Here is a 17,098-nt window from a genome sequence, read left to right on the forward strand (position 1 = left end):
CATCAATATTTCCCTAAACCTGAAATAAATGTGACTAGGGTCGAGAAGTAAGAGTTCTCTTTACGGAGGCTGCCAATTAAGGCTGCCATGCAGAAGTGAGGAGACTTATAGCCATTGTTGCTCCACTAGGGGATTCTGGGAAATGTTCAAATAAGCTTTCCATCCCCTTTGCTACCTTGTAAGGCAGCCTTCTTACCATCAAGTATGACTTTCTAGGAAGCCTAATGGCATGATGTGTGATTAACCAGTACAGGCAGTCCCCGGTTTACATACAAGATGGGGTCTGTAGGTTTGTTCTTAAGTTGAATTTGTATGTAAGTCGGAACTGTATATTTTATGATTGTAATCCCGGACAGAACTTTTTTGGTCTCTGTGACAATTGGATTTTAAAAATGTTGAGTTGTCGTAAGAACCAGGATTAACACTAAAGCTTCATTACAGACACCTTTGATTATTGTTACAGCTGTTTATTGTAGGCTAGGACTATAGTACAATAAATTACCAATATCCAGTGGTCCGTTTGTAACTAGGGGTCGTTTGTAAGTCGAGTATTCTTATGTAGGGGACCGCCTGTATATCTATTCCAGAAGAAACAGATTGCTAACTGCAGGCAGCTCTGTTTTGACTTGGTTGTGTTTCTTCAGTACAGTGTAGGGAACTTACGGAGAGTTTGCCAGTTAACTCCTTAACGCTCACTGACGCATATATGAGTCAGGGAGCAGTTAAGGATTTATGAAGCCCTCTTCATACAGACATGGGGTTTGCTGCACATTGCAGCAGACACCCATTGTTAACAACCGTGATCATCAGACCATAGGCTGCACGGCATCTGCAGGTTTGTTACAATGTGCCAATGGTATATTTTAATGAATCCTATGTAAAAACTCTGTATACTGCAGTAAAGTAGTATTGCCGTATATGGTAGGAACAATCAGACCATCTAGGGTTAAAGTACCCAAGAGGGTCTAAAAAAATAATAAAAAAATATATATATATAAAAAATATCAAATTGCCCCCTTTCCTTTGAACTGATATAAAACTACATAAACAGTAAAAATCACAAACATGTTAAGGTATCGCCGCTTCCCAAAATGCCCAATCTAAAAACAATTATTGCCGTCGGTGAAATGCATAACGGAAAATTGCCCAAACACGACTTTCACACCATTTTACATAACCTAAAAATTTTTATAAAAAGTGATCAAAAGGTCACGAAGGTCGTCTTGCACAGCCCCCTACACTGAAGTATGAAGTTATTGGCGTCAAAAATGGTGACACCAGGGGTTTTTTGTACACATTGTTTTAATTTTTTAAAATGTATTGAAACCTAAATAAATTTGGTATCACCGTGATCGTACCGAGAAAAAAAATAAAGTAGACATGTCATTTTGAAAGTCATAAAAACTGAGCCCACAAGAGAGTTACACAAATGCGTTTTTATTTTTCCAGTTTCACCACATTAGGTATTTTTTCTTTTTCCAGCTTCCCAGTCAGTGGCATAGAATTATAAATAACGCCACTAAAATTTGTTACACAGAAAATAAGCTCTTGGACAGCTCTGTACACAGAAATAGGAAAAAAAGCTATTGCTTTTTTAAAGTTGTGAGCAAAAAACCCTGCAACGAAGGGACTAAGGCCTCCTTGTAGGCATCTGAAGACTTGTAGCCATTACGCGTCCTAGAAAGTAATTCTGGATGGTAAGGGGGCTGCCTTACAAAACAGAAAAAGAGGCATGGTTTCCTTATTTCATCTAGGAAAAAATATTTGCATATTTCCTATAAATGTGCTTTAGTGATTGGAGCTGGATTGCAGTTCCCTGCACACCCAGGTGGTGGTGCTCTGCACAACAGTAAATCTATGCAGCTCCACTCTTTCTGATCAGTATGTCTTAACGTTATAACCTGGTAATAACCATTTAATGTGAAGACAAATATGGACACTGCCAAATACTTGATGGGGATTGCTAGTACCCCCCCCCCCCCCCCCAAAAAAAAAAAATTAAGGTACTTTAGCCCCATATCCTAGAGAAATGCCACCGCTTTGGGGCTCAGTAACTATTCATCTGCCTTTAAAACATCATTTACTTATGTGTTATTTAGGCCTACAGACTGGAGCCATTAATATTGAAGCACTACAGCAACATTTCACCCGTCCAGATCCACTCCTCCAACACAACAAATCCCATTGCATACAAGCATTTGAGACCGTGTCTCATCAACCCGTCCAAAGATACTACCTCAATGTCCGATACAGAGAGCATCCCAAGCCCAAGCACTTCACCAGTCCTGCCTCGAAGACACTATGGAGAGTCCATAACTAATATAGGCAAAGCAAGCATATTAGGTAAGGAGTGCTGGAATGTTGGGTTTCAAATGTCATCTCTAGAAAACAACCGTGAAGTAAATGTTCTTAACGGGGAAAATGTGTCATGATTTTGCATTGTATGGGCTTCAGATGTCTGCATGAAATCCTGTCACTAGATGGCGGCAAAGCTGGAGTTACCTTTCTTCCCAGCACTGTTTATTATGTGTATCTTTCTTGTTTAGGTGCTGCTAGCATTGGAAAAGGCCTGGGAGGAATGTTGTTCTCAAGATTTGCACGTTCTAGTGCAACTGCATCTCAAGGTTATGAAGTAAAAGAATCAGCTGAAGGGGAAGACAAAAAGTCAACAGACAAACAGAGTCAGAGTACTGCAACGTCCCAAACCATTCCACACAGCATCTCCGGCTCACTGGACACAGGTGGGGGACATTCTGGCATGTGTAGCCAAGTGAGATGTAAAGATGCCCTGTGTTTAAAGGGGTTATCCCATGAAACAAGTTAAGCCCTATACACTCGGCAATCTCTGTCAGCTCTATAGACATGAGCGACCGGTTGCTCTGCTCACCTCGGGGAACAAAGAGGGGTAAGATCTGAGGTACATCAGACCCCTTGTTCTTGTGATCTGTGCAAGTTTCATCACGGAGACCCCAGAGTTAGGCCCTACTCACAGGACAGGACCTAAATTGTTTGTGGGAAAATCCCTTTAAAGGCATTCTCCAGAACTTCTGGGAAATCTCATGGAGCAGAGGTGAACATGTGGTTTCCAGCATCACTTCTGCTGTCTTCTTACTAGCCCTGCCTGTAGTGGGCCCTGTGACCACCAGCAGGGTATGTAAATGGACAGCAAAACCAATGCTAGCATCGGGAACTAGAGCAGGATAAGTAGATGCCATGGGAACGCTTTCAATTGTCTTCATGATAAAGTACATGCTAACAAGGAAATATTTAAAGGGGGTATCTTATTTATTATATGAATTGTAACAAACATACAATGTTTTCTATTTAAATAATAATTGGTGGCAGGTTTTGAGGAGTTTGCTACAATCTGAGGCCTCTTTCATGCAACTTATGCTATACGTTCGGCTCTATAGGGAGGAGTGCAGCCCGGCTGTACGTACGGGAGAGCTAAAGCAAGCCCCATCATTTATTCAGTGACACCTAAGTGTCATTCTCACCACAGCTCCTTCTCTGCATATCCTGATCCTCTGCTTACTGCAGAGCAGCCAGTGGAGAGCAAAATCTCCTTGTGAGAATGGCAGTAGGCATAGTCTGTATACCTACAAGAGGCTGTGCCACACAACCTGCGGGCACTGCATCCCTCCCTGTTAGCTTTGACACTGTGTTACATTCCTACCTTCACATGGCCAGGTGCTCGCCCAGACCAGTTCCAGGCGAACACAGGGCTGCTCCTCACCCCTCCTCCATTAGCAGGCAGGGCAGAGACCGATTCGTGGGGACCGTGATCTGGTGGAAAATCATGCTACCAGATCATGGCCCCCATAGGAGCCATATGAATGTACCCTTACAAACAAAAGTTTATCTATAATATTATTATTATTATTACTTTATCGCACACAAATTACGCAGAGCTGTACAGAGTTTAGCAAATCTGTCTCTTACATATATTCACACACACACACAAAAACACGCAGCATCTGTGTGTGTACTATATAAAGTCAGTGAAAACTGGAAAGTCTGGCTGCCAGTTAAATATGTTCGTCAGGTTATTAACCCCTTAATGACTGCCGTATCAACTTTTTACAGTGATCATTAGAGATACTTCTTCTGATACAATGCCTTTCTATGTCGCAGCATCAGACGATGATTGCAGGACCTAGCGTCCTGCTGGTGCCAGGGCTTGGGCTGTATTATCACAGCCCAACCCTGGCTCTAACGAATGAAATCGGAAAGCTCTGATCCCAAGTGTTTAACCGCTAAGGGGATTCCCCCTGTTTCCCCAATTGGAGTGTAAATCTGCTCTGAATGCTTTCATTCAATGCCCAGCCGTGTGCCCATACAGCAGGTTACCCGCACATATGGGGTTTTGTTATATTGGGTATCAAACTTTGAACAGCTTTTCCTCATTTACCGTATGTACTCGGGTATAAATCAAGTTTTTCAGCACAATTTTTGTGCTTAAAGGGAACCTGTCACCGCTGTTCCAAAAAAATGAAACTAAGACAGGTTCCCATAGAGCCCTTTAGTCCTAAGGGCACCCATTTATCAACTTACACTGGCGATGCATAGAAAAGCAAAAAATCACATTTTATTCTGTACCTGGTAACCAGGGAGAACCCAGCGAGTCCACGTGGGAGGATCACCGCGGCTCGAGTCCTCGCCCTCCTCTGTGCACATCAGCCAGCGCACGCACACTGTATGATTTTTCCTACATTGCACAGCCGAGTTCCGCGCACGCGCACTGGCTGCTCTCAGCTGTGTCACTGCTTATCAGCGAGCAGGAAGCCAGGGAGCCGTGTGACGTAGGAAAGATGGAGGCGTGCGCTGGCTGATGTGCACAGAGAAGGGCGAGGACTCGAGCCGCGGTGATCCTCCCACGTGGACTCGCTGGGTTTTCCCGGTTACCAGGTACAGAATAAAATGTGATTTTTTTGCTTTTCTATGCATCGCCAGTGTTAGTTGATAAATGGGTGCCCTTAGGACTAAAGGGCTCTATGGGAACCTGTCTTAGTTTCATTTTTTTGGAACAGCGGTGACAGGTTGCCTTTAAAATTCCCCACTCAGCTTATACTCAGGTGTACATAAAAAAAATAAATGAACTCCGTACTCACTATTCCGACGGCACAGGCAGCTCCTCTTCTATCTTCATGTTCACGGCACTGGCAGCAAACATTTTCCCAATACAGAAAAATTTGTTTCTAAATCGCAATTCCATTTTGTTTTAATCCATGTGAAACCTTTAAAGGGGTAACAGACTTCTTAAAAGTTGTTTTGCATACACTGAGGGTGTAGTTTTAATTTATGGTGTTTTATTATTATTAAGGCCTCTTAAAGTCACTTGAAAGCTGAGTTGTCCCTCAAAGCACGAGTCTTGGCAATTTCCATGAAAATTGAAAAAATCGCATATAAAGTTCCAAGCCTCCTAACAGCCTTAAAAAAAATATGAGGAAACATAAAATAAACCATCTCAACATAAAGACATTCTGAAAACATTAGTTATCCAGCTATTGGGTGGTCTAACTATCTCCCTGGAAAGTAGAACATTTCAAACTTTGAGAATTTTTCAGGATTTTGGCAAAATTTCCATTTTTTTTTTCAGAACAAAATGCAATTCTTATCATTAAAATTTTTCAAATAACATGAAGTACAATGGGGGACATTTATATAAAGTTTCCTTTCCTCTGTTGGCTTGGTTTTGTACTAGCCAGTGTGTGTGGTACACATTTAATTTTTCTGTCTCTCCAGTTTCAGTGTAAGCGCCACAAAAAAGGCAGAAACCCCACAGTAAATGTCCCCCAATGTGTCACAAGAAAATCACAAGTCACAAGTTTTAAAATCGCCTGGATATGTTAAAGCATTCCAAAGTTATAACCAATTATCGTGGTACTTGACAGCTTCTAAATATAGGGCCTGTTCACGAAGGTGAAAAATGGCTTTGGTGGCAAGAGGTTAGGGCGCGTTCATTTGCGCATTTTGGTTGCGTTTTCATTGCTTTTTGAAACAGCTGAGGAGAGGTGATTTGCCTAATGACATTGTTAACACTTGCATTTACCAAACGCATCGTAAATGCAATGTTAATGCACGCATTAACAATGAGTTAACACGTGCTGTTTTGTTACATCTATGTTAACACCTATGTTAACAAACACATGTGCTAACCGCACGTTTGAGATGCGTTTTGTAAACACAAGTGTTAACAGTACTGTAACAAGGCAAATCATCTCTCCTCAGCTGTTGTAAACCGCTATGAAAACGCAACTAGAACGCACCATGTGAACGCTCCCTTTAAGAAATTTTCGTTGTTTAAATGCAAGACATTGGGGACTGGTTACCGATCTCTTGCGTCTCCATGGAATACGCAATACAGACGCCACATGTGGCTGCACCCTCAGTGTTTACAGTTATCTCATTTATATTTTTATTCTGTACTTTAGAATATATACAATTTATCAAATAAGCTTAAAATGCTGCTAGTTTATTCATTTAAGGATATATTCACATAGGACAACATAACGACCTTGACATTTACGGTGCGTTCACATTTGGCGTTGAGGGTGCACTCAGTTATTCAGATGCAGTTTTCGATTTCCTAACTAGGAGTGGAGTAAAAAAAAGGAGCAGCAGCACCTCTCCGTGGTATATACTCGCCAATTATAATTCACGCCTGCTTATGGCTTTGAAAACTACATCTGAAAAACTGTGTGAACGCAACCCTACACATGCGCTTTGAAACTGTCAGTTAAAGGTGTCCATTATCCTATTCCATAACGTGATGGACTAACAGACAGCACTACTGGTGAGAACCTCGTCTAATGCTTCTTTACTGAGAACAGCTGTGCTACAGACATGTATACACAGATATATATTATACATGCGTATATTACACACATATGAATAGTACAGGCATACACCCACATATATAGATGTGTGTGTGTATATATATTTATATTATGCATAATTCTGACACACAAATATGTATATGATTAGTAAAGACCTGCACACACATATATCCTTGCTCACTATACTTTTCAGCATTTCCTGAGTTACAGCAACGCATCACAACAGCTGAGAAGAGCAGATTTGTCTGACTACATTGCTGCAAACATTGGGTTTACAAAACACATGCATTTAACACAATGTTGACAGTAATGTAATCGGGCAAATCTCTTCTCAGCTGTTGTGATGCGTTTGAAAACGCATGCGTCATTGCCACGTGTCCATGTGTGCATCACCCTAAGGAAATGATCTGCAGTGCATGTGTACATGGAGCTTTATTTTTACCAATGGCATTTCAGCAAATATTTGACAAACGAATGCTCTCAAACTGTGGCAAAATAAATACATTAGGGGGCATTTAATAAAACGTCCACATTGTACACCAGTCTTAATATTCACTCGCCCAACCCACGACATGCCAGATTTACTCAGCGGTTCCAACTTGCATGCACTGGAATGAAATCTACGCCTGGCGTCTAATACCGTACCGCTATAATCTGTGCTGATATCCTGATGCAGACTGTGGTAAATATGGCGGCCCACTGAGTCCCTGGCCCGTCCTTTGTCCCGTCCTTTGTCCCACCCCCTTTTCAGAAAAGTGGTGTGAGGGTGAAAACCCATCAGAAACTTGTAATTGCCTGCACCCGAAGAATTGTGAGTTTCTCATGCCTTGCACGCTGGAAAACTTTCATACAAGGTGAAGAAAGAAACTGGTATTAAGGCACAGACTGGCTCCATCCTTAAGGGGTTCATTTTCTAAGCTCATCTCTTTGCATTGAGCGCACTGTCAGAAGGTAGAAAACAAAGCTGCTTCTCCAGGATCTCCTGTTATGACTGTAGAGTGCAGAGCGGATAGTGATCAGTAATTCCTGCTGAGAGGAGGGATTCTTACACTGATTGTCTGCGCCAGTAGCTGCTCTATTACGTACTCTGACAACCACTACATACGCACAGCATCGCCCCATTGTTATCCTCAACCTAAGGAAATGATCTCAGCCCTTGGAGAGGAACCAATATTGTCTCTTCATTAAAGAAACGCAAGTCATCTGTTGAAAGCGCTCTGCTCATACATCTTCTAAAAGAGAAAGTGGAGATTAACGAAGAAAAAAATGATCTCCCATAACACTTACCATGACATCACCCTTATTTATATTGCAAGGTCACTGGCACTCATATTTTCTGTAGGTCGATCCATGGCTCGAGTGTTTGTGCTTCTCATGTATAAGACATCCAGACAGGGTACTTTGACACCCTAGGTAGGTTAAGAAAATGACACCACCCTCCCCTCATATTTTACATATATTTGCTTTACAATTAATTCAAGTCCTCCTCATGTTCTAATAAGAACATATTATAGAATATTTGCTGTGTCCCTCCTGATCCGTTTAAATAACTTCTGTGTACTGCTTCTCCCTACAAGATCCATTCTGTGGAGATTGTCAACAGGAATATCAGCAGTTAAGGCCAAGTTCACGCCAGCATTAGTGGGGGGTTTCTATTATTTATAGCTAAAAAAAATAACGTGTTGCAGTGCTTTTTTGGCATAGTATATAATGGAACTGTAATGGGAGGTAAATTTGCATACATGCAAAGAGATGACAATGGAGGGGCATCCATTTACTGTCAGTTAAAGGTGTCCATTATCCTATTCCATAATAGGATAGACTAACAGACAACACTATTATTGTAAACCTTGTCAAATGCTTCTTTACTGAGAAGAGCTGTGCTACAGACATATATATATATATATATATATATATATATATATATATATGTGTATACATATATTATACATGCATATATTACACATGTATGAATAGTACATATTATGTATGTGTGTGTGTGTGTATATATATATATATATATATATATATATATATATATATATAAAATACAGACATACACACACATATATCCTTGCTCACTATACTTTTCAGCATTAGTCAGCTTCATCTTTTAACCCTTTCACGACCCGTGACATAATAGCAAGTAACAGGTCGGCTGTGGGTGCATGGAGAGGGCTCACGGGCTGAGCCCTTTCCATAGCCGGTAAGTCTTTGCTGCATATCGCATGGGCACCGCCATCTTGTTGGAGACTGCCACTCCCTGTGACGTCATCGGGGAGCGGCAATCGGTACTTTTTTGCCATTTTGAAAAATATAAAAAAATTCTATTAAAAGTGATCAGAAGGTCGTACCGCCCTAAAAGTGCTAGCATTGACAACTTCATCTGAAGACGCAAAAAATGACACCACCCACAGCTCCTACACCAAAATATGAAAAAGTTATTACTGCCAGAAGATGGCAAAATCTGAAGAAAAAAAATTTGAACAGGAAGTAGACTGGTCATTTGTGGCAAACAGAGAAAGCCGAAAAAACCAAGCCCACAAGAAAACGGCGCAAATGCGTTGTTTCGCTGCATATGGAATTTTTTTTCCTGCTTCCCAGTACACGGCATGGAAGAAAAAATACCATTACTATGAAGTGCAGTTTGAAAAGCAGAAAACAAGCCGTTACACAGCTCTTTATGTGAAAAAAAAAAAAAAAAAAATTGTTAAAGATTTTTGTGGTGAGTGGAAAAAAAAAAAAGGGCCAGGTCCTTAAAGGGTTAAACAAGGGGATAGCAGTAATTCTGATGTGAAGGGCACATGGCAACTCTGACTTGGTCTTACAGTCACTGCACAGCCCTCCCCATTTCTATCTGTCCCTGCTACATCACAGCTCTTCGTAGAAGGGGAAAGGGACGAGCACAGCAGGTTACAGCTCTGTCTGGCCTCCTACCAAGACTGTCGCAGACTGTCTGTGGGACAGGTGGTGCTGCTGTAACCTTGGCAGGGGACAGCAGCTTTAATCAAGTTCTTTACCCACTACTTCTTTTGCACCTGCTTCCCCAGACCAGTGCAGAGGTGGCACCCTAGGCAATCTGCTATGGCTGCCTACCCCTCATCTCGTCGCTGCACTCAGGTGATTTCTTTCTGAGAGCTGTATATTCTAGGGCAGAGGTCCCCAACCGCCGGTCCGCGGACCAGGACCGGGCCGTTGGAGTTTATCAGCCGGTCCGCGGCACCGCTGACAGCTAGCTCCGCGGCCCTGCGCCTGGTCAGAGCTCCCTCTGTGTGGATTTATAATGTTTTCTGCCATAGCCGTGACAGCTCGCAGCTCCCGGCAGAGAACATTATGCAGGATGGGGGGGGGGCGTCAGGCGGGTCTTAGTGACGCAGCCCTCCACAGCACAGCATGGTACCTGTTGTACGTCACGGGGCGGGTCTTAGTGACGCGGTCCTCCTGCACAGCATGGTGTGTTCCTGACGGGGTGGGACGGCAGGCTCTCCTTACTGACACGCCCCCGGCAGAACATGTTATGTGGGGCGTGCTGGGGCAGCAGACTGGCTTCAGTGACGCGGCTCCCAGTACCGGAGTTCAGTGTGTAGCGCTGCTAAGCAGCAGCTATTTTCCGACCACAAAAGACCCACGAACTAGGAAGGAATGGATTCGCAACCCATTTGTGAAGGAGCCAGGTGAATCGACCTTGTCCATGCTTGAAGAAGACCAACTGCTTGAGATTGCAAATGATGGTAGCCTTAAAAGTATGTTTGAGACTTCAGATCTCCCAACATTCTGGATTAAAGTCCAGGCTGAATATCCTGGGATCGCCACCAAAGCACTGAAAACTCTGCTTCCTTTTCCAACATCCTATCTTTGTGAAACTGGGTTTTCTGCCATGACAACAGCAAAAACGAGATTACGGAGTAGACTGGACATAAGGAAACACTTCGGGTTTCACTGTCTCCCATCACCCCTAGATGGGACCGTTTTGTTGCAGGAAAACAAGCCCAGTGCTCCCACTGATTCAGGGAAACAAGCCTGGTGCTCCCACTCATTCTGAATCTATGGTAAGTTGAATCACATTCTCATTATAAATGTCATAATTATATGATAAGTATGCACTAAGCTCCACCCCTCCATAACCCCACCCCATAGGATCTAGCTTAAAGCCGGTCCCTGGTGCAAAAAAGGTTGGGGACCTCTGCATTAAGAGACTGACGTGTTTTGGTTTTATGTTTAAGTTCCTGGTACCGGGACAACCATGAAAGGGTTAATTGTTGGGGCCCTGCATAAAAATCCCTATCAGATGGCCTGAAGTTGAGTCACTGCACACCCTACAGACCATCTCAACAAGTCTGACTCTTAGTGAGCTGGATCATTAGGTTCCACTCACTAAGTGGAGCCACCTCTTGTGACTCTTGAACGACTCCCTATTAAATATATAATAGGCAGCCTCAGGCCAGTCAGTTCCCTACTCATCACCACTTTTAATCCATGCAGAAGGATCACAGTACTTTATGTGTATGTCCCCTAGTGGCACAGAAAATAAAGTTTTTCCCCATAAGTAGCTATACAGTGTATCAAAAATTAAATAATGAAAATTGGATATTGGCACGCCCGTAGCTACCTAGGCTAAAAGGATATTACATTATTGTAATCATGCTGTGAATCACAAAATTGTAATTTTAGTGCTTCTTACCACTCAAAAAAAATTATAACAAAAAGTTAATGTACAACAAAATAGTACCAATCTAACCATTATCTTATCCTGCAATAAAAAAGCCAAAGGATAGGGCCTGACTTGCTGATCGGTGTGGGTCGCAATGATAGGACCCCCGCGGATCATGAGAGTGGAGGTCAATTGTACCTCCGTTGTGACCGTGGGGACCTCAGCAACCAGTCACACATGCGTCGGCTGCTTTGTTCATCTCTATGACGCTGATGGAGCCGTGTACCGGACACTGCTAGGGTCAGCTCGGGGGCAACTAGTACCCTAGTTCTTGGGATCCACGTGGGTTCCATCACTGAGTCCCCAACCGATCAGCAAGTTAGACCTGATCCTTTTGGATATGGCCTTATTTGCTACGAGCGGAGAACCCCTATAGCTCTCAGAATATGGAGACGCATAAACATACCAGGTGTATTTATTTGATAAAGTAGTAAAACTAAAGTAGAAAACCTGTACGTTTGTTGTCTTTTTAACCGGTTAAGGACCGGGCCCTTTCCTGGTTTTTCATGTCCATTTTTCACTCCCCACCCTCAAAAATCTATAACTTTTTTATTTTTACACGTAAAGCGCTGTGTGACGGCTTGTTTTCTGCGTAACCAATTGCATTTCATAGTGATGGTATTAAATATTCCATGCCATGTACTCGGAAGCGGAAAAAAAATTCCAAATGCAGTGAAAATGGTGAAAACCGCAATTGCACCATTTTCTTGTGGGCTTGGATATTACGGCTTTCACTGAGCGCCCCAAATTACTTGTAAACTTTATTCTTTGGGTCGGTACGATTACGGGGATACCAAATTTGTATAGGTTTTATAATGTTTTCATATATTTACAAAAATTTAAAACCACCTGTACAAAATTTTTTTTTTTATTTTGCCATCTTCTGGCACTAATAACTTTTTTATACTTTGGTGCACAGAGCTGTGGGTGGTGTCATTATTTGCGACATTTGATAATATTTTCAATGTTATCATTTTTAGGACTGTACGACCTTTTGATCACTTTTTATAGATTTTTTTTTATATTTTTCAAAATGGCAAAAAAGGGCCATTTTCGACTTTGGGCGCTATTTTCCGTTACGGGGTTAAACGCATTGAAAAGCCGTTAATATATTTTGATAGATCGGGCATTTTCGGACGTGTCAATACCTAATGTGTTTATGATTTTTACTGTTTATTTATAGTTATGTCTGTTCTAGGGAAAGGGGGGTGATTTGAATTTTTTAAGGTTTTTTATTATAATTTTTTTTTAACTTTTTATTTTTTTCTATTTTTCAGACTCCCTAGGGTACTTTAACCCTAGGTTGTCTGATGGATCCTATCATATACTGCCAATCTACAGTATGGCAGTATATGGGGATTTTCCTCCTCATTCATTACAATGTGCTATCAGCACATTGTAATGAAGGGGTTAAAACGAAATAGCCTCGGGTCTTCGGAAGACCCGAGGCTACCATGGAGACAGATCGCCACTCCCCGATGATGTCACGGGGAGCGACGATCCTAGGCAAGATGACGGCGCCCATGCGCCGCCATTTTTTTGAGGCTGCCGGCAGCAATCGCTGTGACATCGCCCGTGATCGGTGCTAGCACCGATCGCGGGTGTTACCGGTAAGCCTTTGCTGCAATATGCAGCAAAGACTTACCGGCTATGGAGAGGGCTCAGCCCTTGAGCCCTCTCCATGCAGCGGGACAGCCTAGAGAATCTATTTTTCTTTCCTCCAGCGCCTGTTTTCACCTTTGTCACCAGGCTGTATTTTTAGAATCTGACATGTCATGATAATTGGTTATAACTTTGGAAAGCTGTAACGTATCCAGGTTATTTTTAGGAGTGTTTTCTCGTGACACTTTGTACTTCATGTTAGTTGAAAAATTTTAGTGATGCATTTTGTATTTCATTTAAAAAAAAGGGGGGGTAATTTGGCAAAAATTCGGAAAAATTCTCAGTTTTCAAAGTTTGAAATGTTTTGTTTTCCAGGCAGATAGTGGGACCACCCAAATAGCTTGATAACTAATATTTTCAGAATGTCTGCTTTGTTGGAATGTTTTTTTTTTATAGATCCTCTCATTTTTCTACAATATTATTAGGCTCAGAACTTAGGTGCGATTTTCCTCATTTTCATGAAATTTGCCACGACTCTTTGAGGCGCCTAACTAATAGTAATACCCTAAAAATTACCCCACTATAGAAACTGCACCCCTTAATGTATGTACAACAACTTTTACAAAATCTGTTGAACCTTTAAGTGTTTCTCAGGGGGTTAAATCAAAATGGAAGTGCAGTTTAGAAACTGTAATTTTTTTAGGAAAATGCATTCAATTGGCATTCACAGTTTTGCTCATTTAATAGCAGCTTAGAGGCAGGGACAGGAGGCTGGGTGTACTGGACAGCCCCAGGGCATACATTGGACCCCAAAGCTGACACAGGAAGGATTGGATTCTCCCGGTAACTTCACAGGGAGGGGGGGCTGATCAACACTGGAAACATGTAGAATCCCATTACACACCGCAATCATGCTGGACTGTGGCGTATAAGGGTTAGAAGAGGGTGTAATATAGAGCTTCTGGCACCTGCTTCCGATGGGCTTAGGAACAGTGGTCCATATTTTACTGTGGTGCCTAAGGCATTAAACATCGTGAATCAGAGCTTTACTGATCCCAGTTGTTAGTCCCGGGTCTGGACTGTGATAACAGAGCCCAGCACTAGGTTCTGAAATCGCCTTGTGATGCGGCACAAGTATCACATCAGAAGTTCCTTCAACAGCCACCATAAAAACCTGTTACAGTGGTCATTAAGATGTTGATTTTAAAAAAAAGTAGCAGAATCGATGATTTATTCTGTAACCCTGTTGTTAGTTATTTTTAGTATTATGCCATTGTACCATATAAATTAGGCCATTGGAAACTTCAACTACTACTGCAATAAAACACTATCTCTCATATGCCTTTGTCAAGTAAAACATGTCTTTACCACTTTACCTCATGTATTTTGTAATGAGTGTGTAAGTATGGGGGGGGGCAGGATATTAGGTAGTTTACCAATATACTTCTTTTAAAGATTCTGCTCTGCTTTATTGATCTGTAAAGTGAAGCCTCCTGTCTTTTACCTTATAAGCCAGACGTTCCTATCCATAAAATGGCTGGAGATGGAGGGTCATGTGATCTCTAACTGTCCATGAACAATCGCCCTGCCAGGATCATATTATAGCATACATGAGTATATGGCAGTGATGGCAAATCTTTAGAGACCAAGTGTCCAAACTACAACCAAACCCACTTATTTAAGTGCCAACATGGCAATTTAAGCAGTAACATGTTGCTGCCTGTTTTTTCACGGCTTTTAATTGTATCAGTGTCCTGAAGACACCAATACAGTTAATCTGAATTTCTCCCATTTCTTTTATCACTGTAGCTTCCTTCCAGGGTCCCCTGAACAGGAAAAACAATGGGACCCAGAGCAAGAGCTCCATTAATAACGCAGCCTTGTCTGCACCTCCTTTCTCCACCTATAGCTCCAAGCAGCTAAAGATTAAAATAGTCCTGATCACAGCACATCCTGGGTGGCCAGGGATGGCAGGATGTGGTTTTGAGTCCTGTCTGTAAATTCTGTGCTGGGGTGATGGCCTGGATGCCCACAGAGTGCTCAGATTGCCACCTCTGGCACCCGTGCCATAGGTTCGCCACCACTGGTATATGATCACGGTCCTGACAGGGTGATTGATCAGTTAGAACAGTTAGAGATCACATGACATTTGCAGCCATTTTATGGACGGGAATCTCTGGCTGATGAGGTAAAAGACAGGAGGCTTTTCTTTAACATATCAAGAAAGTGGAGCAGAACCACTAAGAGATGTATATTGGTAAATCGCCTAATATTCTGCCTATAAGCTGTTAATCCTGTAGCGGACCCTCTCTTAAAGGGTTTGTAGTAAAGCTTACCCTGTATGATCATAATACAGACTGCAGCGTTATGCTCTGTGACCATGTAGACACATAGGCCCACATTTATTAAAGCGTTTGCACCAGTTTTCTGTATGACTTTGCACTGAAAAGAACGGGTGAAATTTTGCAGCATGAACAAAGGGCACCAAACAAAAATGGTGCACACTTCCTGAGCAGTGCAGGGGGCACCAGATGACCGTGCACCAGTTACGATTAATGTACCACTCCCTGCACTCTCCACAGGCAAACTGCACAGTACTGACTGCACTAGTTCTGATAAATGTGGCCCACTGTGTCTGCATAATATCTAAAATACAGAACCTCAAGATTTGTGGCTGTACATGTGGTTTGAAATGGTGTTATTTGGTACTGTATGACTGCTGTTTTCCTATCTATATGCCATGTGCATCCACTCCATACCCACAGTCCAGACCTATATACTCTACAGTATCATATATTGTAGAGGTCATTCTACTAGTGATGAATACCTGAACCATGCAGAATTATGCTAATATTGATACAGACTGCAATAACTATATGAGGATTTTGTCTTTTTTTACACTGATCTTGCAGTGGACCTGGAGCATCGGATTGACTTTGAGCTACGAGAAGGGCTAGTAGAAAGCAGATACTGGTCAGCCATGACGTCACACACGGCATACTGGTCCTCCATGGATGTGGCCCTATTCCTCCTGACGTTCTTGTATAAAGATGGCCAGCTGGAAGATGAAGACAAGCTAGGTGTAGATGAACTATAGAGGACATTGATGAAGCATGTGTGAATGTTTTCTTCTGTTCCTAGAAAGCACCTTAATCTTTCTATAAGTTACTTCTTATCAGTTTGTTCACCCCCTCCCTTCATTTTCGACATAACAGCAATAGAGACATTTCCATAGTTGCCTGATGTAGTATGTATATGCGAGTGCCTAACCTCATCGACATCTCTTTAGGTGACCTATAGGCGTTGTGGGAGGAGGCCGCCACGTGTCTGCTGCTCAGCGATGGTGTAAGGGTTTGCATTGACCTAGTGAGCTATTCAGGAGTGTATTCTGTCTAACAAAAACAATAAAACTACGAAAGCTTCAGACTAGCGTGATCTAATTTTAGCTTATTAATACTTCTCATAGTTCTGTTTTAATTTATTTTTTTTACTACTTTTTTGGGTCCAGGAAACCTATTCATTTTCTACATATTTTGGAGTTTATTTCCTAAAATACATATCTTTGTACTAAAATAACTGTGGACCTGGCACACTCTCAGTAATATTTTCATTACAAAAAGTCAATAAATCTTTGTGGTTTCACATACAAGAGCGTGAATGGAATTATTTAAAAAATGTCTAAAATGTGTCCTAGCAGCTACTGATATGTGATCTGCTAGTGGGAGGGGAGGACTGGGATATAGAGACCCCACAAATATTAGTGAGAACATCTGATTGCAGTTAATGGAGCATGTGGCAAAGGTTTTTAGGGCAAGCTGTCATGGTAAATCTCTGGGAGCTAGCTAAGTGATGGAGCTTGAAGAACACATTGTAGTAGTGACTATGGTATGTTCCCATAGGAAAACACATTAACTTGTGGTTTGTTTGCACCTAACTTAATGACATA

The 17,098-nt window shown here is 42.0% G+C and overlaps 1 protein-coding gene across 4 annotated transcripts in view; it reads left to right on the top strand.

Annotated features, from left to right (window-relative positions):
* The window catches only part of DDHD1 (DDHD domain containing 1), a 38,540-nt gene extending 21,739 nt beyond the window's left edge, over positions 1 to 16,801 (top strand). For 2 of the 4 annotated variants that reach the window (XM_072116140.1, XM_072116143.1), the window contains 3 exons: positions 2,100 to 2,343; positions 2,547 to 2,740; positions 16,055 to 16,801. In XM_072116140.1, coding sequence (XP_071972241.1) covers positions 2,100 to 2,343; positions 2,547 to 2,740; positions 16,055 to 16,249 — 633 coding nt within the window. In that variant the 3' untranslated portion in view covers positions 16,250 to 16,801. Of the gene's footprint in view, positions 1 to 2,099; positions 2,344 to 2,546; positions 2,742 to 16,054 lie in introns of all 4 variants that reach the window. The other 2 variants (XM_072116142.1, XM_072116144.1) reach the window with 1 other exon arrangement.
* Positions 16,802 to 17,098: the final 297 nt, after the last annotated feature.

The sequence above is a fragment of the Engystomops pustulosus genome, chromosome 7 (genome assembly GCF_040894005.1).
Source record: "Engystomops pustulosus chromosome 7, aEngPut4.maternal, whole genome shotgun sequence".
NCBI lineage: Eukaryota > Metazoa > Chordata > Amphibia > Anura > Leptodactylidae > Engystomops > Engystomops pustulosus.